Source organism: Talpa europaea (genome assembly GCF_964194135.1).
Source record: "Talpa europaea genome assembly, chromosome: 6".
Lineage (NCBI taxonomy): Eukaryota > Metazoa > Chordata > Mammalia > Eulipotyphla > Talpidae > Talpa > Talpa europaea.
In genome coordinates, this window is record NC_140072.1 from 99,896,770 (window position 1) to 99,918,934 (window position 22,165).

The window sequence follows — 22,165 nt, forward strand, 5'->3', positions numbered from 1 at the left end:
TATACCCTTTTGCCTCCTGAGTAGCATTTATGATGAAATCTACACCATTTTTTTTTCCCAGTGTGCACCCAAGCCAAAGATAGGACTTGGAAAGTAAAACTGCTATTGTTCTGCTTGATAGTTATTTGATTTGCCAATATAGATATGATGTACCGTAGGATAGTCAGTCTGGAATTTCTCCATTCTTACTAAGAACTCTGGATAAAGAAAGGCCTGAACTTGCAGCAAAGTCACATTACAGAATTGAGGAAGAAATAAAAAAATGTTTTTAGTTCAAAATAAAACCTGAGCATACCTGATCAAATTATACATTTTCATATTTTAGTACTGTATTTTTTGACCATCAGTTACAATAATCAGTTCAGATACTCTAATCTCAATAAGATTAATTTAAAAATAAACAGTAAAATAAAATAGTATCTGGAATATAGGCCTCTGGATAAACACATACTAACATCTCAAAAACATGAATCCCTCTAAAATGCTCTAAGTGAGGGCCTCCCCGGTGGCACAGTGGTTGAGCGCTGGGTTGCGAAGATGCCCGCAGCCTCTGCAGCGCTGGTTCGATCCCCGGCCGCCAGCGAGGGTCCCACATGGCACGACAGAACTCTCCTGCCGCCTGCTGCTACCCTCAGCAGTGTGCTTTGTCAATCTGCCTGCTCTGCTCCCCGCTCTGGCTCCGGTGAATTCTCTCACCCTCCCGTGCTTCTGACTGTACCCAGTGCTTGTATAAATAAATAAATAAATCTTTAAAAAAATTAAAATAAAATAAAATGCTCTAAGTGGGAAAATTTCTCAAATCTTGCAGTATATAAAACATTAAAAAATCATTTTGCTTTGAATGTAATCATGACAAAATTAAATTACATTTTTTGGACTAGCATCCTGGGGACACATTTTATGAGCAGTACTTTGAAATCTGCTTTAAGAATATATAAAATATTAGACCCTAGAATATAATTTTTTTTAGTTATAGGAAAGATAAGAAATATACTATATTCAGTTTTAACTAGGTTCCAGTATGTCCCAGAGCAAATTGACATACCTTTGTTTTATTTTGCTTATCCTAGGATTATTCATAACTATGTATTTTTTACTTACCTACATCTCTACAATTCAGTTTTAAAAGTAACCAAAAATTGCCTCACCTATATAGAATTCCTTATGGAAGGGGGTGCATCTCAAAAATAGGTGCTATACCAATATTCTAGAATTTTCTGTGCCTGAATAATACTTTTTTCAGTATTGTATACATGTAACCTAATTACCTGTTCAATAAAAACCTAGATCATTAGCCATATTAGTCTACACAAAACTTAGTGGCCTGCCCAGTTCTTGTGCCAACTTCACATTAATTGGAGTATCTGCTTATATTCATCATACACACACAATACCACTTTGTAGCTGTGAAAATTTCAAAATAGCTGCCAGAGTATTTTGAATAATTACTATTCTCAAATATGTGATGTAAAAATTTCACAATTATAATTTTTCAATATGAGCAATCATTTTAAATTTTTATTTTGATATTATTATGTATTGTTAGCAATAATAAAGTGAGATCTCATAAACTCTTCACCTAGAAGAGTGTCATCTTGCTTAACTATACTTCAGTATTACAATTGTTAGTGTGTGACTGAGGGGTACCCACAGACCCCAAGTTGTTAAGGGATGCACACTCAAAAATAATTCAGCCATCTACCACACAAAGGCATTAAGGAAGCAGAGTATTAGTGTTAAATATTCTTAATAGAATTAGTGTACATAGACAAGAAAGGCTTTCCTTAATAGTTTCCCAATAAAATACCCAAAATTATCCATCCCTCTTGGGCAAATGCCCAGCCAAACCAGGTCAGCCTGAAGTGGGCTCACTGAGGCATAAGAACTTGTCACAGTCTAAGGTACTTTGTGGTAAGGAACAAGTAAGGGGTTAGGCTGGGACATAAAGAGACAAAAATCAAAGTACAAATCAAGATAATGGCTACCATTGTGTCTGCCAAGGCACAAGTCCCTATATGTTTCTCACTCACGTGTCTCTTCCAAATTATCCCTTCCAAGTGTCTCTACATGTCTCTCCTCCACACTCCTCCAAGTCTCTGGAGGCAAGTCAAAACCAGAAAAGAAAGAGCAGGCCTGCTTGCCTTCCATATTACATAGGTTCACCGGGCCACTCAGCTCCAACCCTGTTCCTACTACCTCCCCAGCTTGGGAGGTCCAATTCATGGCATACTGAGATTTGTAATCCAAGGTGGCTGTATCTTAGTGGGTGTGGGGGGAATTGTGCCTCCCCTTCACGGAGGTGTATCTGTAACACAATCAAGAAATTGACATTGATATAAATCAAAGACATTCACATTTTGTCACTTTTTCTCACTTTATCACTTTTACATGCGCTCATTTGCTTGTGTATATTTAGTTCTCTCAAATTAAAACACCAGTACAATAAAAATACAAAATAGTTCTATTACATCTATTCCTTGCTCTAGGCTTTTATAGTCAGAGCATTTTCCCTTCCCACTTCCCTAAACCCTTGTGAAGCCCTGATCCACAAACCATCTCTGTAATTTTTTACTTAAAGAGTGCTATATGAATGTAATTATATAGTATGTTACCTCTTGAGATCATTTTTCTTCACTCAGCACATCTTAAAATTCATGCAAGTTATCCTGTGTATCAGTAATTCAATCTGAATGGTGCCACAATAACCCCGCAAAATCTCCTCCATAAAAGCAATGAAACCAGGGCCTCCCCGGTGGCGCAGCTGTTGAGCGCGGGTTTGCGAAGCTGCCTGCAGCCTCTGCAGCGCCGGTTCGATTCCCGGCTGCTCCCCGGCCACGGGAGGAGGGTCCCACATGGTGCGCAGACCCCTCCTGCCGCCCGCTGCTCCCCTCAGCAGTGTGCTTTGGTCCTTCTGCCTTTCTGCTCCCCGCTCTGGCTCTGGTGAATTCTCTCACCCTCCCGCGCTTCTGACTGTACCCAGTGCATGTATAAACAAATAAACAAACAAACAAACAAATAAATAAATAAATAAATAAAACATGCCGCTATAAAAAAAAAAAAAAAAAGCAATGAAACCAGGGCCTCCCCTGGTGGAGCAACGGTTGAGCGCTGGGCTGCGAAGCTGCCCGCAGCCTCTGCAGCCTCGGTTAGATCCCCGGCTGCCGGCGAGGGTCCCACAAGGCACGACAGACCTCTCCTGCCGTGCCCGCTGCTCCCCTCAGCAGTGTATTTCATCAGTCTGCCTGCTCTGTTCCCTGCTCTGGCTCTGGTGAATTCTCTCACCCTCCCATGCTTCTGACTGTACCCAGTGCTTGTATAAATAAATAAATAAATATTTTAAAAAAAGAGAGAGAGATGTCATTATGGGCACTAAAAAAAAAAAAAAAAGCAATGAAAACAGCACAAACTCTCAAAATAAATTTATTGGAACACTGGAAATTAACTACAGGCCTACAATTCCAAAAAATGTTTATTAAAAATAACAACTGCTGGGGTTCCCTGGTAGCACAAGGGTTAAGATGCAACCTATGAAGCTGTCCGCAGCCATTGCAACATGAGTTCAATTCCCGGCTAGCCAGGGAGCAACCCACATGGCGCAGCAGACTTCTCCTGACTCACCCGCTGCTTCCCTCAGCAGTGTACTTTGGTCAGTTTGCCTGTTCTGTTCCCCACTCTGTCTCTGGTGAATCCTCTCACCCCCCACCCCCCCGCACCTCTGGCCTGTACCCCAGCTCTTGTATGCATAAATAAATCTTAAAAAAAAAAAACAACTGTTGAATTTTGGTGAGAATAGTAACACTAATGGTGTTTTAACATATCCTGATCCCACCTCTCTCTTCCCAGCTCCTTGGAAGTCTTCAATTACAACAGCTTCACAAGTACAGTAATAATGAAAAACAGTAGTTTAGCAGCCTCTGGAGCAAACAGAATGGATTTGGAGCTCCCTCAAAGGCCTATCCCAGAGGATTGTCACTAGTTGACCAGTTTGATAGCTCACTGAAAAGCTCCATTATCTGGATTTGTCTTCATTTTACCTATTTCAGAGTATACTCTGTGAAAACATGCAGGGCATTTGTCAAAAAAAAAAAAAATCAGTAGGGGCCTCCCTGGTGGGGCAAGAGGTTAAAAGGCAACCTACAAAGCTATCCACAGCCACTGAAGCACAAGTTCGATCCCCAGCCAGGCAGCTACCCACATGGCACAGCAGACCTCTCCCATCTCGCCTGCTGCTCTCCTCAGCAGTGTATTTCAGTCCATCTGCCTGTATTTCAGTCGATCTGTATCTGGTGAATCCTCTCACCACCCCCCCACCTCTTGTATGCATAAATAAATAAATCTTTTAAAAAGTGGAAAAAAACTCTCCTAGCCAAAATAATAAAGTTAGTAGTGTTTCTCTATTTTTAGTACTAAAAATTCTTAAGACTCAGTACCTTATTCCTTTACTAAAGTTCACATGCCCTTAAAGTCAAGATTTATATTGTATCTATATCCTATACTGGAGTAATTACACTCTACTTTGTCCAACAAATAAAACCCCTGTTTCATTTGCATTCTCACATGCTGGAATTATTTAGTGTATTGATTTATTTGCTCCTTATTTTCTGTCTCCTCCACTAGAATATGCACTCTATCATAAGAGGGACCATGTATCTTTTTTACCAATTCCTAGAATGGAGCCAGACATAGAGTTCCCATGAAAGAAGAAATAAATTAATATGTTTTGTGCATGTTTGCATTTATAGGACAGATACCTGCATTTACAGAGCTCATCATTTAGTGAGTTATAAGCTTTCAGGGCAAGCTATTATTGCGCCATTTTTCTTGTTGTTATAGCAACCCACTGGCCTCCAGAGCTACAAGTTAATTTTGATGCACTTATTTTCCCAGAAGACCAAACAGTATTTTCAGTTCTGAAATAATGACACTACTATGAATCACATTTCTCATATTATACCGGAGTACCAAGAGGTTTTCCTTTATGAAGACGGGAGAGACTGAGAAAGGAAATAAATCTATTCAAAGCAGTAAGTGCTATGAAAAACACCGCAAGCAGTATGACTCACTAACCTTTTCATATTTCCTCTAAGTCCTTGTCCTTTCCACATATCTCTATGAATTTGGTTAGATTTTCTGACCAAATTGTTAAGGAAATAATTTTGAAACATAATTTTTGCAAAATAAAGAACTGCGAAGGACTCAATTATAGCCCAAATATTTTCTCATCTCCTTCTTGTTTAATTTAAATTTTAAATCTTATGTTAAATTAACAAATGATAATAGTTTTACAAAAAGTGATATTTCCAATTTTGAGCCTGAAAAGGTTCAGTGTAAGGTACTTCTCCATCCCTCTCAATCCTCTCATATTTTAGGGACAGGAACTGAGAAGGATTTTATTATACTGGGTTAGTCATCATAGAAAACTCATTACTATTTTCAATAAACCAAGTCTTATCTGAGTCATTCAACCAACTATGAATGTAGTTTTTAAAAGGCAGAGTCTATCTTCTAGTGGTAGGTACCTTAAAAGGATCTTACATGTATCTTATGTAGTATTTTCTTGTCTGTAAATGTCAAGATAAATATATTGAGAGCAGCCAGAGAGAAATGACGCATTACCTCTAAGATAACATCAATATGAACAATAGTGGATTTCTCATCCAAAACTATGAAGAACAGAAGAACATGGCACTGTGTTTTTTAAGCATTAAAGGAAAAGAACTGTCAAATGCAAAGTACACATCCAGCAAAACCATTTTCAAGGACTGAATAAAATAAATTCTCAGGTGAATAAAAAATAAAACTGTTTCTAGCAGGTTATCCCTAAAAGATTGGGGAAAAAATGATAAAAGAGATGTCTTGTTATATTAGGAAAGAAGAAGGAACAACAGAAAAAAGCAGAAATAGGAATACATATAAAATACTACATTGGTAATATATGTTATGTTTTATAAATCATGAGTTTTAAAATTCATATTTGATGATTGAAAAATTATAACAATACCTATACTCAAGATAATGATGATTAAAAGTAGAGGGAGGAAGTTAAAGGTGTAACATCCAAATTGGAAAGAAAGAAGAAACACAATCACTATTTGCAGATGAGATGAAAACAAACATAGGAAATCTCAAACATACCAATAAAAAGATTGTTAGAAATAATAAATGCAGTAAAGTGACAGGCTACAAAATTAATATACAAAAATTTGTTGCATTTCTAAACACAAATAATAAACCTGCAGAAACAGAAATCAGGAGAAAAAATTCCATTTATGATCCTATGAAAAAGAACTGAATACATAGGAATAAATTTAACCAAAGGTGAAAGACTTGTACATTGAAAACTATAAGACATTGTTGAAGGGACTAGAAGAAACAAAGAAATTGAAAGACATTCTGTGCTTATGGCTTGGAAGAATTAACATCATTACAATGGTCATATTACCTAAAACAATATACAGATTCAATTCCTATCAAAATCTTAATGACATTCTTGACAGAAATAGAACAAAAATCATAAAATTTATTTGGAACTACAAAGGAGCCTGAATAGCCAAAACAATCCTGAGATAAAAAGAACAAAAATGGAGGTTCTATGGTTCCTAACTTCAAATTATATATATCAATAATAATCAGGGGCCTCCCCGGAAGCACAGCGGGTTGGGCGCAGCGCTGTGAAGCTGTCCACAGCCTCTGCAGCACCAGTTTGATTCCCAGCTGGCCAGGGAGATTCCCACATGGCACTGCAGACCTCTCCTCTCTTCCCCGCTGCTCCCCTCATCAGTGTATTTCGGTCCTTCTGCCTGTTCTGCTCCCTGCTCTGCCTCTGGTGAATTCTCTCACGCTCTTGCGCCTCTGGCCTGTATCCCAGTGCTTGTATAAATAAACCAATCTTAAAAAAAAAATACTCAGGGGCCTCCCCTGGTGGCGCAGCGGTTGAGAGCTAGGATGCGAAGCTGCGCCTGTTCGATCCGATCCCCGGCCGCCAGCGAGGGTCCACATGGCGTGCAGACCTCTCCTGCCGCACCCATTGCTCCCCTCATTTCATCCCCACATTTCATCAGTCTGCCTGTTCTGCTCCCCGCTCTGGTTCTGGTGAATTCTCTCACCCTCGGTGCTTCTGACTGTACCCAGTGCTTGTATAAATAAATAAATAAATCTTAAAAAATAAATAAATAAAATTAAAAAAAAAATCAAAACAGCATGGTATTGGGACTACAAATAGACACATAGCTCAATGGAACAGAATTTGGGGTCAGAAATAAATCCACATAAAAATGGACAACTAATGTATGATACAAGAGGCAAGTGATTACAATGGGGCAAGGAAAACCTTTTCAACAGATGGTATTAGGAAAACTGGACAGCCACATGCAAAAGAAGATTAGATAACTGTATAACACTAAGTGATAACAATTTTAAAGAGGGTGTGGAGAAAAGAGACGTCTAGAGTACTGTTGGTGTGAATTTAAACTGTATAGCCAAATGGAAAACAGTATGATTATTCAGATTATTGTATGAAGATTATTCAGGAAATTAAAAATAAAGCTACAGTATGATTCAGCAATCCCAATTCAGTATCTTGAACAGATATCTGCACTCCTATTTTTGTTGCAGCATTATTCACAATAGCTAAAATATGCAAAAGAGTCCACCAATAGATGAATGGGTTGAGAAAATGTATATTTTCCCCCTTGCTTTTAGGTGAGACAGAATGGCTAGAGTTGGCTGGGATGACGTATTGCCCTTCTCCCATGTGGGAGGCTACGGCTGAGGAGAACTGGGTTTTTCTCTTCTCTAGGTTAGTTAGGCTATGTTTAGATCCCAGATGGTTAAGTTCTGGTTAAACAGCATCACCTGAGGACAGACCTTATTAAGGACAGCGTGCTCTGGTGTATTTTAAAATGGTTCCTTCTCCCCTCTCCCTGCGAGAAGTATGAGAGGATATTTCTCCATATGAACAGTGAAAACTGGTCGAGCTCCTAGAGGTAAATCTCATATTATGTCCCCTGCCTCTCATGACTGGATCACTTGGAGTTTTTAACAGTAGACTTGTCGTTCACGAGCATCCAGCAATTATTCAATTATAGTTCAAGATTTCCTCTCTTGCAAAGTCAGTTTCTACTCCTAGGCCTCTGCTCAGGTAAGCCTTGACTCCCTGTACTCATCTGTCTGTGTCTCCAATCTTGGTAAATTTTGCCCTGTGTCCTTCCCTCTCTTATGGGTTCAGTAAGAGTTGTTGATTTTAAGTCAATTTAGCTTTTTACTTGTTAGGACAGAGTGGTGACTTCCAAGTTCCACACACGTGAAACTGTAATTGTTTTCTATTTTTTAAATTGTGAAAGAAGTACATGTAGTACCCCTTGTAGTTTTTCAGCAGTGTTGGTGGTTCGGACAGTGTAAGATCCCTGAAACTTGGATTCAAGATTAGTTTTTTGATTTCTTCAGAAGATGAAATCTTCACTTTGAAAATCACGTAAAGCAATGTGGTGGGAAAGGTAACCTGGTGTGTTGACAATAAGTATGAGTGTATTTAGTAAGACTTTGGCAGTATTTAAGAATAGATTTTGCATCGGATCAAATTACAAGTCATCTGAGGACCAGAAGAGGTAAAGCCTGCCAGTATTCCCTCATAAGGGGATAATGATTAGGTAGAAGATTTTGGGCTGATTGAGTTCTTTAGAGTTTGCTTAGTTTGAATTTAAGAACACAGTTGGTCTGTTTCATTTTTCCAAAGGATTGAGGGTGGTAATGACAGTAGGTTTTGCAAGTGGAAATACTGAATAACCTTACTATTGAAATGAGTTCTATCACTAGAGAAGAACAAAAGGGTCCTCAAGTCGGGAAAATTCTTTCTGGTAGTAGATTTACTTCCGTTGTGGAAATAGCCTGTTTGCAGAGAAAAGCTACTAATCTGAAAACAAGGATATGCGTTCGCCTTTCTTCTTGTGTATAAAAGAGGGAAGAGTAGGGCCTCCCTGGTGGCTCAAGGGGCTAAGTCTCAGCATTGTGAAACTATCAGCAGCTACCGCAGCATGAGTTTGATTCCCAGCTAGGGAGCTGGTCCACTCTGTCCTGGGTGGGTCCTTTCTGCACATCTGGCCTGCACCCCAGCTCTTGTATGCATAAATAAAATAAATCTTTAAAAAAAAGGAGTGAGACCAAAGAAGCCATTCCAAACTTTTTTCTAAATGTTGTCTTTAGTTAGAGATTTATTTATTTATACAAGAACTGGGTACAGTCAGAGGTGCGGGAGGGTGAGAGAATTCACCAGAAACGGAGCGGGCACCAGAACAGGCAGACTGACCAAAGACACTGCTGAGGGGAAAAGTAGGCGAGGCAAAAGAGGTCTGCCGCGCTATGTGGGAATCTCCCTGGCAGGATGGGAAATGAACCCACGCTGCAGAGGTTGCGGACAGCTTCGCAGCACCGCGCTCAACCCGTTGTGCCATCGGGGAGGCCCTCTTACCTTTATTTTCTGGAGTCTTGTATCTTTAATCAATTTTTGAAGAAAGACAATGGGAATGGGTTTAAAAAGTCCTCTGTGTGATGGTTTTATTCTGCACATCAGCCTCAGGGGTGTTCTGATGTATTTAAAGGTGATCTATTTACTGAAAAGTGATCTACTTACTTTTTCCAAACAATAAAATGGCATCTCTAGGTATATCCACCAGTAGTTGTACAGGTTGATATAAATCATGGATATCAGGAGAATCTGCCACAAGGATAAGTCTGGATTGATTACTAAATTCTTCTCTATTATCAGGATCCAGAAGGATTTTAATAACATGTAAATCTGAGTGAGGTCAAGGACTAAAAAAACACCTTGTTCATGTGGGTATACAGGTTTTTTACCTTCTTTCACAGGTGGGAAGGATCAATAATAAGGGTTGGATGGGGAGTTCAGGGCAAAGAATTTAATGGAGGCAAGGAGAGGTAAAGAGGAAGAAGGACTAAGGGAAGAAAACTAAGGGGGAAAAAAAGAGAATCAGAAAAAGGAGAAATCAGGCCTTCCTGGTGGTGCAGGCAGTTGAGCATCGCATTGTGAAGCTGTCCGCAGCCTCTGCAGCGCGGGTTTGATCCCGCCAGCCAGTCGGCGAGAATCCCGCATGGCACAGCAGACCTCTCCTGTCTCGCCCGCTGTTCCCCTCAGCAGTGTATTTCATCAGTCTGCCTGTTCTGTTCCCCACTTGGTCTCTGGTGAATTCTCTCACCCTCTCGTGCATCTGGCCTGTACCCTGGTTCTTGTATAAACAAATAAATCCTAAAAAAAAAAGGAGGAATCAAGGGTAGAAGAAAGGGCTGGTTTGTGACATGGTGAGTTCTGGGTGAGGACAGGCTTGTGAATAAGATCAGTGATGATGGTAAAAGTCCTTAGGAAACTATACAGTTTGAGGTAGACTTACAGACATTTTCTTATTTTTGAGCTGCTTCATGCCAAGCAATGTAAGCTGAACATTGATGAGAAGGAATCTCAAAGTCTTGAGATTTGAGGGTACCTTATAGATAGACAGGTTTAGGGAGATTCCAAGTATCCCTGAGGGGCCACTGGAGTTATAAGTTATCCTTTGTCCTCAGTAAAATCTTTCCATTTGAGGAGGTGATGATCTGAATTTTTACCTTAGTGATGAAACATATAAATGATGTGAATTTTTAAGAGTATTAAGGAGTAGGCTGAGAGTTTCCCATAATACTAAAGTTAAACAATAGCTAACAGTAAACCAAACCAAGGGAAGGCTCAAAGAACCAAAGTCAAATACTTACTTTGCTACCAAGGACAGTTGTCTGGAGCCCATGGATCAAAAGCTGGATTTACCCTGAGATCCTCATATTGCCAATCTGGAAGCAGCATTGAGGTTGGAGAGATCTCAGTACCTCGGTGGAGAAAATAGGGCCTAGAATTGGGCTTCTAGTTCCATTCCAGTAATGATACCAAACAGTTAAAGACAAAACAAACAAGAAAGGAAATGGATTTTATCTATACTTTTGCAATATGGAGAATAGCTCAGATCCAAAGGTATGGCCATTCTGCCTTAGACTTTTATAGGGAGAAGTTAGACAAGTTATACATGGAATGGTGGAGTGGATTACAGTTAAGATTGTTTTTGTAACCATAAGTCTCTCAGGTGAACTGGAAAGGTTTATGTTTTGATCAGGCTAGTTTGGGCAGGCTTTTACTCTGTTAATCATTCATAAGACAAAAGACTAGAAATTAGAGACTTAGTTTTTGACCTTGTCAGCAGGTTCAGGCAAAAATGGAAAGATTTGTGTTTAACCTTCTCACAAGGTAAATAAGAGGTCATCTGTGAGTATTACAGTAGCCATGAAAAACAGTGGTCAGTGAGCCTTATGTAAGTCATATGGGAAAAGGTGGCTTGTTATCATAAGCTATATCAGAATGCAAAAAGGGGTTAATTGGGGGAGAAAAAAAACCTGAAGGAATTTCAAAATTATCACTGTCCTCCTGGAGCACAGGGATTTGGCAAAGTTGAGCACTGTCAGTTTCAAGGTTAACTTTTTTCCATCACCCAGTTTGCTGAAAAGATTTTCCTTTCCCACATTGAATAGTTGCTGTCAGTGCTATGTTTCTGAAATCAAAACTTCAGTTCTTTAGCTGCATTAGTCACGCTTAAAGAACTTAAGAGACATTGTGCTTCATGGCTGCCACACTGACTAGCACAGATACAGAATATTTTTATCATCACAGAGAATTCTATTGAACAATACTGCTGCAGGCCTTACAGCATAGTGTCTAATAAGTATTTTCCATTTTGTGATGAATAATCTAAAGCAAATAACAGTGTTAAGGGCAGAGATGAAGAAGTTAAAACTCAACAACTGAGCACAATTTTTTTTTAAAAGATTTTATGCAGTCATTCCCTGTAGACCGGTTCCAGGAACACCCCTCACCCCACACAGATGGTGAAATTCTTGGATACCTAAATATCTTGTATAAAATGGCATAGTATTTGCATATAACCTACATACAGCCTCTCTTATACTTTAACCATCTGTAGATTACTTATATACTAACTACAGTGTGCATGTTATGCAAATAGTTGTTACACAGTATTATTTAGGAAATAATGACAAAAAAGAAGTTTAGCGGTCAGTACATTTACAACATCATAAGTCTAACTAACTACAGCGTGTATTTTTTTTTTTAAAGATTTATTTATTAATTTATACAAGCACTGGGTACAGTCAGAAGCGCGGGAGGGTGAGAGAATTCACCAGAGCCAGAGCGGGGAACAGAACAGGCAGAGGGACAAAGCACACTGATGAGGGGAGCAGCGGGTGGCAGGAGAGGTCTGCAAGCCATGTGGGACCCTCGCCCGTGGCCGGGGATGGAACCGGCGCTGCAGAGGCCGCGGGCAGCTTCACAACCCAGCGCTCAACCGCTTTGCCACTGGGGAGGCCCTACAGCGTGTATTTTTGACTCGAAATTGATAGAATCTATAGATATGGAACCCATTGATACAGAGGGTCAATTGTACTGAGACAATGTTTATAAATACAGCTGTAAAACACCTTAGACAGCATAGGTAAGACTAAAGGGATAGTAGGGCATGTATGACACTGAACACTAAGGAATTTGTGCAGAACAAGATCTCTTTGGTGAAATAATTTTATTTTAAATTTAATAACTACAATTCCAAAACCTTCATTTGATTTTGGATGGCAGTGAAAGGAGCTCTACTGAAATAGTTATAAATAATCACATTAAGAGCTTAGTGAAAATATTTTAGCACTGCTTTTTGAATATGAAATACTGGCTTTCTAAGATCACCAAAGCATCTATTTGTGTTTCTGATTTGCATATTTGAGACAATCATACATACTGCTAAGAATACAATTTAGTGGACTTGCAGATATTGCTGATGTTTAAAATATTATCCTTCAGAACTTTTCCAAAGAGGCAAGTTTAAAATCTCTCACGTCTAAAATCCAAAGCACTGACGAGATCAAATAATAGGGAGGATGTGGAACAATAATTAATTACTATTGGGAATGCAAAACAAGACAGCTGCCACTTTGGAAATCATTTTGGCAGTTCCTTACAAAGCTGATAGGATACATCAGTCACACTCCTTGGTATGTACCAAAAGGAGCTGAAAACTTACATTCATATAAAACCCAACAGATGAGTGTTTATAGCAGCTTTATTCACAACTTTATTCAAAGCAAACACATCATTCAGCAGGTGAATAGATAAGTAAAATGTAATACAATGGAATATTGTTCAATGGTAAAAAAATGAGCTATCAAGTCATTAAAAGACATAGAGGAAACGGAAATGAATATTGCTAGGAAGATGAATATTGCTAGGAAGAAGATAGATTAAAATGCTACATACTGCAGACATCCAACTCTCTAACAGTCTGGGAAAGGGAAAACTATATGAACAGTAAGAAAACCAGTGGTTCCTTGGTGTGGGATAGAAGGAGGAAGCATAAATTGACTGAACACAGGATTATTAGGAAAGTGAAACATTCTGTTACTGTAATGGTGGATATATCACATTGTACATTTTCCAGAATCCATATATTTTACAATACAAAAAGTGAGCCCTGTTATAAACTATATGCTTTAATTAATGACGTTATCAGTATAAACTCATTTCTTGTTACAAATACACACACCAATGCAAACTGTTAATAAGGGGAACTGTTAAAGGGTGGCGTATATTTGAGTTCCTTGTAATTTCTACTCTATACAGTGAACCTAAAAATGATCTAAAAAATTAAAAAAAAACCCTAAAGGGATTTCTAAAGAAATCTGCAGGGTTTCTTTTTTAAACTCCAACAGTTTCACAAATTCAAATCAGAGGATGCTTCATCTTGCATAAACGCTAGACGAAACCTTATATCATAGGTGCCGCGACCATACCTTATTAATTAGTCTAATATTCTACGTTGCGAGCACTACCCGACGCAATTTCTCTTAACTCCATCGTCACATAACGCTCTGATACTACGGCTATTCATATTTTAAACACAGGACACAGTTCTAACAGCGAAGGCCAACGATCGATAAACACAGAACGGGTGGGTGACGTGGATTCCAAACCCCGGGTTCGAAACCGTAAAACCGAATCGAGGAGAATTACCGATTTTTCATTCCGTCAGCCGAAACAATGAACGGCCTCGATCTCGCGAGATTACTGAAACTACTATTCCCGTTATGCAAAGCGGCCTCTGTCCAGCGGCCTAAGCCCATTACTCTGAGGGCCCGGCATGCCTCGAGGCGCGAAAGGCAGCCTGGGAGCTGTAGTTCTCCTGGACGCCTACCGGTTTTGCCAACGCAGCGGTAGCGGCTTTCTTGGCTCCAGCCAGCGGCTCCTGTGAGGGCGAGCTGAGGAGAGAAAGGGCGCAGAGCTGGAAAAGGGTGAGTCAGACACGGTCTACGCAATAAAGGGAGGTGGCACCGCGGAGTGGGGCTGAATTAGTAAATGGACACGTGCTGCAGTCTCTCCGGAGACACCCAGTGCTTAGAGCCAGTGAGCGGAGGCTGAGGAGGAGCCGGAGCCGGTCCCGCGCACCTGTTCTCGCCCGGCCCCCCGCCGCCATCGCCACCATGCAGTCCCGGGAAGAGGCCCCGCGCTCTCGCCGCCTGGCCAGTGCCCGCGGTGGGAAGCGGCCCAAGAGGATTCACAAACCCACAGTCTCAGCGTTTTTCACTGGCCCAGAGGAGCTGAAGGACACGGCCCATTCGGCCGCCCTGCTGGCACAGCTCAAGTCCTTCTACGACGCGCGGTTGCTGTGCGATGTGACCATCGAGGTGGTCACGCCTGGCAGTGGGCCTGGCACCGGCCGCCTCTTCCCCTGCAACCGCAACGTGCTGGCCGCCGCGTGTCCCTACTTCAAGAGCATGTTCACCGGCGGCATGTACGAGAGCCAGCAGGCGAGCGTGACCATGCACGATGTGGACGCCGAGTCCTTCGAGGTGCTGGTGGACTACTGCTACACGGGCCGGGTGTCCCTGAGTGAGGCCAACGTGGAGCGCCTTTATGCGGCCTCTGATATGCTACAGCTCGAATATGTGCGGGAAGCCTGTGCCTCCTTCCTAGCCCGCCGCCTGGACCTGACCAACTGCACCGCCATCTTCAAGTTCGCGGATGCCTTCGGCCATCGCAAGCTCCGATCACAGGCCCAAGCCTTTATAGCCCACAACTTCAAGCAGCTTAGTCAGATGGGCTCGATTCGGGAGGAGACTCTGGCAGATCTGACCCTGGCCCAGATGCTGACTGTCTTACGGCTAGATTGTCTAAACATAGAGCAAGAGCAAACAGTGTGCCATGTGGCGGTGCAGTGGTTGGAGGCAGCTCCCAAGGAGCGGGGTCCCAGCGCTGCAGAAGTCTTCAAGTGTGTGCGCTGGACACACTTCACTGATGAGGATCAGAATTACCTGGAAGGGCTGCTGACCAACACCATTGTGAAGAAGTACTGCCTTGACCTTATCGAAGGAGCTTTGCAGCTGCGCTATGGTGACATGTTGTACAAGTCTCTGGTGCCAGAGCCAGAGACCAGCAGCAGCTCTGTTGTATCTGCAGCAGAAAATCCACCCCAGAGGTTGGGTGTGTGTGCCAAGAAAATGGTGATCTTCTTTGGTCACCCTAGAGATCCCTTTCTGTGCTGTGACCCATATTCTGGGGACATTTACAAAGTGCCATCACCTGTGACCTGCCTTGCTCACACGAGGTCTGTAACTACCTTAGCAGTCTGTGTTTCTCCAGACCATGACATTTATCTAGCCGCCCAGCCCAGGAAAGACCTCTGGGTGTATAAACCAGCCCAGAACAGTTGGCAGCAACTTGCAGACCGCTTGCTGTGCCGGGAAGGCATGGATGTGGCATATCTCAATGGCTATATTTACATTTTGGGTGGGCGAGACCCTATCACTGGAGTTAAATTGAAGGAAGTGGAATGCTACAGTGTTCAGAGGAACCAGTGGGTACTCGTGGCTCCACTACCCCATTCTTTCATCTCCTTTGACCTAATGGTAATTCAAAACTATCTTTATGCTCTCAACAGTAAGCGTATGTTCTGCTACGATCCTAGCCATAATATATGGCTGAAGTGTGTTTCTCTTAAGCGCAATGACTTTCAAGAAGCTTGTGTCTTCAATGATGAGATCTATTGTATCTGCGACCTCCCTGTCATGAAGGTCTATAATCCAGTCCGAGGAGAATGGAGGCAGATAAATAATATTCCCATGGTGTCAGAGACCAACAACTACCGGATTATCAATCATGGCCAAAAATTATTGCTGATCACCTCACGCACCCCACAATGGAAAAAAAACAGAGTGACAGTATATGAATATGACATTGGGGCAGACCAGTGGATTAATATAGGTACCACATTAGGCCTCTTCCAGTTTGATTCCAACTTTTTTTGCCTCTCAGCTCGTGTTTATCCCTCCTGTCTTGAGTCTGGTCAGAGTTTCCTCACTGAGGAAGAAGAGGTTCCTAGTGAGTCTAGCACTGAATGGGACTTAGGTGGATTCAGTGAGCTGGATTCTGAGTCAGGAAGTTCAAGTTCTTTATCTGATGATGATTTGTGGGTACAGGTAGCACCTCAATAACTTGGGATAAGCAGAGCTCTAGATATGTGAAAACCCTAAGGTATATTTTTTCTGGTTTGGAAAGTTAGATACCTTTTCCGTTCTTCTGGAGAAAGGAAGGTTGATTCATTTCAGGTTTGGTCTCAAAAGGGTTTTGTTTGAAACAGTAATGTAATTTTATGTTAAAGAATCTAAACACGCAAATCAACCTATTTAAATTCACTGTTCTACAAGTCTAGCATTGATTTGTTTAGTATACTTATGTTTATTTATGTTAATATATTATTTTGTTTATGTTATTTATATTTATTTGTGTTAATTATTACTGTTTAGTGCCACAAGTACTGTAACTTGAATTTTAATTTTCATAACAGAAACTGATTGGGTAGGTTTTATTAGCTAGGGTTTTGAAAGTATATATTTTCCTTCAGAATAGTGTAATAGAGTTCCAAAACTATAAGCTAGTCGGGTTTTACAAAATATGTTCTGTGTTATAGTTTGCTAAGTTTTCGTTTCCTTCCTTTTCGTGGAAAAAAATGTTTAATGTGACTGAATGTGATTTCATTTGCTGTATAATGTAAAATGGCTATAAGTTCAAAGAAAAAAAAACAAAGTACAAATGAGTATAAACAAAAACAGGTTTATACTGTTTGAAAAGATATTTCAGTTTTAATTTTGTAATATAAAATGTGTATTTACAAAAAATGACCAATTCTCCATCTAAAAATATTTCATTCTAGTAGTGTCATCAGTTATCTAAAACCTTAAAAAACAAAACAGTAACTTGGTTTTTGGTTCATATTTTTTTATCTATACTTGATAAATGCTTCATTGAATCAGAGGCAAAATACTTTTTTTTTCACTGGACATGATTGTGTACGTTTTTATCCATTGTCTTATAAAAGCTTATGTGATTATAAAATATTTTTTTGCTGTACAGTTTTGTGTGTTCATCTTAGAGACTTTGTCAACAAAATATGTGATTATTCTTTACTGTTTTGTGAGGTAATATCGACTGTGAAAATATGTATAAGCTAAGAACAGTATTTTATTGAGATAAGTAGTTATTGTGTCTATCAATTATAAAATCAAGTGCCAGCAGAGAATTTAAAACTCTAAGTTGTGTATAGAACTGTTTTGTGTGGTATTGACATATTCTGTCAGTTTTGTAAGTTACTAAATGTTATTATCAGCTTAAAGGTATTTTTGTATTAAAAGTTTACAGTTAAATAACGCAGGTGGATGATGGCATTTGAGGCCAGTAGTGAAAGTATGTTTTGTCTAAAATATTTCCCTAAGCAATGGTATACACAGCTATTTTATTAAGGTATTTGTATCTGTTCTATGTTTCTCTGTGAACCATGCTCCAGTCTTTGTTTCTGTCACCATATCTAAAGGAAAGTCCAGAGAGACTAAATTACACAATGCTGATGTTGTTTAATATGAGTAGATATAAGTGCTTACCTCTTGAGGGTTTGTTTACTAGATATGGTTCTCTAAGTCTATGATATTTATACATGATAAATGACCAGATGTTTGTAAGTGTATAAATTTTTCCATATCCAGTAATAATTATCCTTCTGAATCTTCATTCAATAACATGGTGATTCCTCTTCTGTGTTTCTCTAGTGACAAAATGGTAACATTTCTTACACTCTGGTAAAGTACAGAGCTATGTGCTCTTGGGCTGAATTTTTAAATGAAATACTGTGGGATGAATAAAAATCAAGAGAGGGAGACCCAAAAAGTTTTCTTTGCCCCTCTTAAAAAAGGTCTTCTTAGCCATTTGATTGGCCACTTGAAGATTCTACAAAATATTCCTGTTAAACGTTTTTAGTAAAATAAGATTCTTGTCCTAGCAGTATGTGTTCCTTTAAACCGGCAAATATGCTTTTAGTTGTCTACGACTATATTTTGTTCCATATGACCACAGGGTTGTTATAGCACTATACTTGACAAAACTGTTATTTATTTATTTATTTATTTATTTTGCCAACTCTCTTTACCAGTAACTTCTTGTGGATAGCTTTTTATTTTGTCAGATTAAATAGGATAGTGATGCTCTCAACTAGATTATCCATCTGCAGAATTAAGTTATGCCACCAATTTATAAAAGACAAATTTTCCAATTTATCATTTTCAGCCTTTCAGTTAAAGCATATGCGAAATAGTAGTAATATCTTTGTTTACAAAGAGGTTTTCTGGGAAGAATTTTGGCTTTGTGATGTGTTTGTGATTAGGGAATAGATGTTAATCATTATTTTATAGATAAGTGATTTGTATGTGATTAATTACAAATAAAACTGCTACTAGAACCCAGACTTCCTGACTTTTTAATTCGGTGTTTCTGCTAAATGTATAAAACCCTTGCTTGTGCAGTGAATGACACAACTGACATTGTTGAAATCCCTTCTTACAGGAAAGCACCGTTGTCTCAATTTTCTAGTTAATCGGCACATCTTTCAGCAAATGCTCATTATAATGTTGTTTGCAGAACTACTTATTGGTAAGATTTAGAGTGACCTTAATTATCTTTTATATCTGTGCCTGTAGTCTGAACAGTTCAAAGAATCCAAAATTTTCCTTCTCTTAATTTCAAATGATAGGTAGCATTAGGGTTTCGAAAAGGATGAAAATTAAGTTAGCAATTGGCTTGTCTAAATATGGATTAAAGATTAAAATTAAGTTATAATTGCTTTTTATCATTTTTAGTTGAAGAGGAATTTAGGGGGGGGAAATGTACCTGATTTTGTTTAGAATGTGGGAAAACTTTTGATCTGTTCCCAAGAAAAAAGCAAATGTTCATAATTGTATTATTTCAAAGGTGTTGAAATAATAAAATTTTTATTACTTCTGAATCTCATCAGAGCCAAGGTAAGATCATTCATGATAATATATCTTTATTATCCTGCTTGAAAATTTTAGCCCCCTTTCTATCATTTTAACTAACTTATAGAAAATGTGATTAGTGTAGAAACTCAAGAACCAACAAGAGAATTTTTAAAATCAAGAGGGTTCAATAAATACATTTTTTAAAAAGATTTATTTATTTTTATACAAGAGCTGGGGTACAGGCCAGAGGTACAGGAAGGTGAGAGGATTCATCAGAGACAGAGCAGGGAGCAGAACAGGCAGACAACAGAAATACACTGCTGAGGGGAGCAGTGGGTGAGACAGGAGAGATCTGCCACACCATGTGGGATTCTCGCCAGCTGGTGGGGATCGAACCCTCACTGCAGAGGCTGCAGACAGCTTCACAGCGTGGCGCTCAACCCTTTGCGCCACTGGGGAGGTCCTAATAAATATATTTTTAAAGTAATACTAATAATAATAAAAGATACTGTTCACAGAAGCTACCAACTACAAAGTACCATGGAGTAATGTTTTATGCAGAATAAGGAGGAGGGGTTCATCCACTCTTAGCTTTGAGCCATTGGTTATCTGAATCTATTTTATAAACTATTCAACACAGGGTTAAGGATTTAACCTGGCTTAAAGCACAGGGAGGGAAAATTTTGTGTATCACTCCATCTATATCTGACACATATTTTCTCCTTAAACAATCTATCCATTCCAGTCAACCTTTTACATTTTACAAAGCAATTTTAGCTTTGGAAGTGAGACTGTAACCACCATATCTCAATCAGAAATACTTATTTAGGGCAACTATTCATTAGGTGTAGGAAAACCAATTAAAAAAACATTTACATAAATGTCAAAGTATTTCCTCCAAAACAGTTGTTTGTGCCTCAAAGAAAGAAAACAGCCAGGACCATAAACTGTAAGCAGTATTACCTGAATTTAGTTTATTCCTAAAAAAATAAAAAAACTTTTTCCATATTTTAACTGAAAAATTTAGTATCAGGCAAAGCCTGTTCTAGAGTCCAAATGTCTTCAGGGTGTTTTTGTTTGTTTGTTTGTTTTAAAGATTTATTTATGCATACAAGAACTGGGGTGTAGGCCAAAGGTGGGGGTTGAGAGGATCCACCAGAGACAGAGTGGGGAGCAGAACAGGCAGATTGACTGAAATACACTTCTGAGAGCAATAGCAGGTGAAACAGGAGATGTCTGCTGTGCCATGTGGGTTAGCTACCTGGTCAGCCAGGGATGGAACTTGTGCTGCAGTGGGCTGGCAATAGCTTGATAGCTCTGTGTCTTTAACGCCTCCACCACCAGGGAGACCCCAGGGTTTGTTGTGGTTTTTTTTTTTTTTTTTTTTTTTTTACAGAGAAGATACAATGGGGATATTGTTTTCTCTTATTTTGTGCAGTAATTAGATTATAGGTGTGGTTATAATAAAAACCCAATAGTTGTTTAAATGAGAATTTTCTCATATGAAAGTTTAACCTGTTACATCACCTTTCATCTAGAAAGATAACTGAGATCTAGGCTTTACTGTGCACCGGTTCTGCTCTCCCTTGGATGTTGTCCTGTTTATATAGTCTAAACTGGTTGACCCTTGTGTCCATATTCCAGCCATCAAAAGGGAGGAAGAAGGCAAGATCCTGACCCTTCCCTGGAAGGAAAATAGTGTATATTGCTTTCAGTTATCTGATATTTGCCAGATTTTAATTATATGGCCACACCTAGGTGCAGGGGTACTTGGGAGAGGTAGTCTTTATTCTGGTCAGCATGTATCTCGTTAAAATTCAGAGAATGGGAGAGAGGCTTTTAGGTTAAATAGCAATCTTTGCCATATCATTTGTCAGACCAGATTTTATCACATGGCAATGACAACAGTTCAACGGGTTATTACAATCAACATGCTTCCTATCCCAGGACTTAGGCAACTCCCTGGGATCTTGCTCCTCTTCTATACAGAAAAGACAATGACACTTCATTTTGATTTGAGTAAATAAAGTTTCACAGACTGTGTACTGGTTTTCTAGATCATGACTATTGTCTTGGCTTTGTATCATGGGATGTTCCAACTTCCTAAAAATAAAAGAGCATTGAAAAATGACTATGTATAATCCATGGCAGTATTGAGTATCTTAAACAAATGTTGTTTTTGTTTAAAAATAAGAAAAATAACAATTAGAGTAATTTTGAAAACTGGAAATTTCTTACAGCAAGCTGGGCATTCTAGCATTTTCTGCTTCAAGATCATTTTTCAGGGGCTAGGCTAATGTAATTTATTTCCCTCTATGTTGAAGCCTAGGGCCTCCCTGGTGGTGCAGGTGGTTGAGCGCAGCACTGTGGGGCTGTCTGTGGCCTCTGCAGTGCGTGTTCAATCCCCTCAAAGCAACCCATGTGACGAGCAGACCTCTCCTGTCTCACCCACTGCTCCCCTCAGCAGTGTATTTCGTCAGTCTGCCAGTTCTGTTCCCTGCTCTGTCTCTGGTGAGTCCTCTCACCCTCCCGCACATCTGGCCTGTACCCCGGTTCTTGTATAAATAAAATAAATCTTAAAAAAAAAAGATGTATGTTGAAGCCCAGGTTATAAACCATAATTATTCTATTTAAAACTTAGCTTCTTGCTGAATTCTTAAAGACTTTGGTTTAACCATTATTAAATATACATCTATAGAGTCACCTTTTTTGTTTGTGTAAAACTTTAGGGTAGCTGCTAGAGAACATTTTGAATAATGCTCCTGTCAAG

General features: G+C 39.5%; 1 protein-coding gene across 1 annotated transcript; it reads left to right on the forward strand.

The window, feature by feature from the left end:
• Positions 1-14,574: 14,574 nt before the first annotated feature.
• Positions 14,575-16,584, forward strand: LOC311171641 (kelch repeat and BTB domain-containing protein 6; the record flags this gene model as incomplete). Its single annotated transcript, XM_084234635.1, has 1 exon — positions 14,575-16,584. The coding sequence occupies one exon, from the start codon at positions 14,575-14,577 to the stop codon at positions 16,582-16,584; it is 2,010 nt and encodes a 669-aa protein (XP_084090761.1).
• Positions 16,585-22,165: the final 5,581 nt, after the last annotated feature.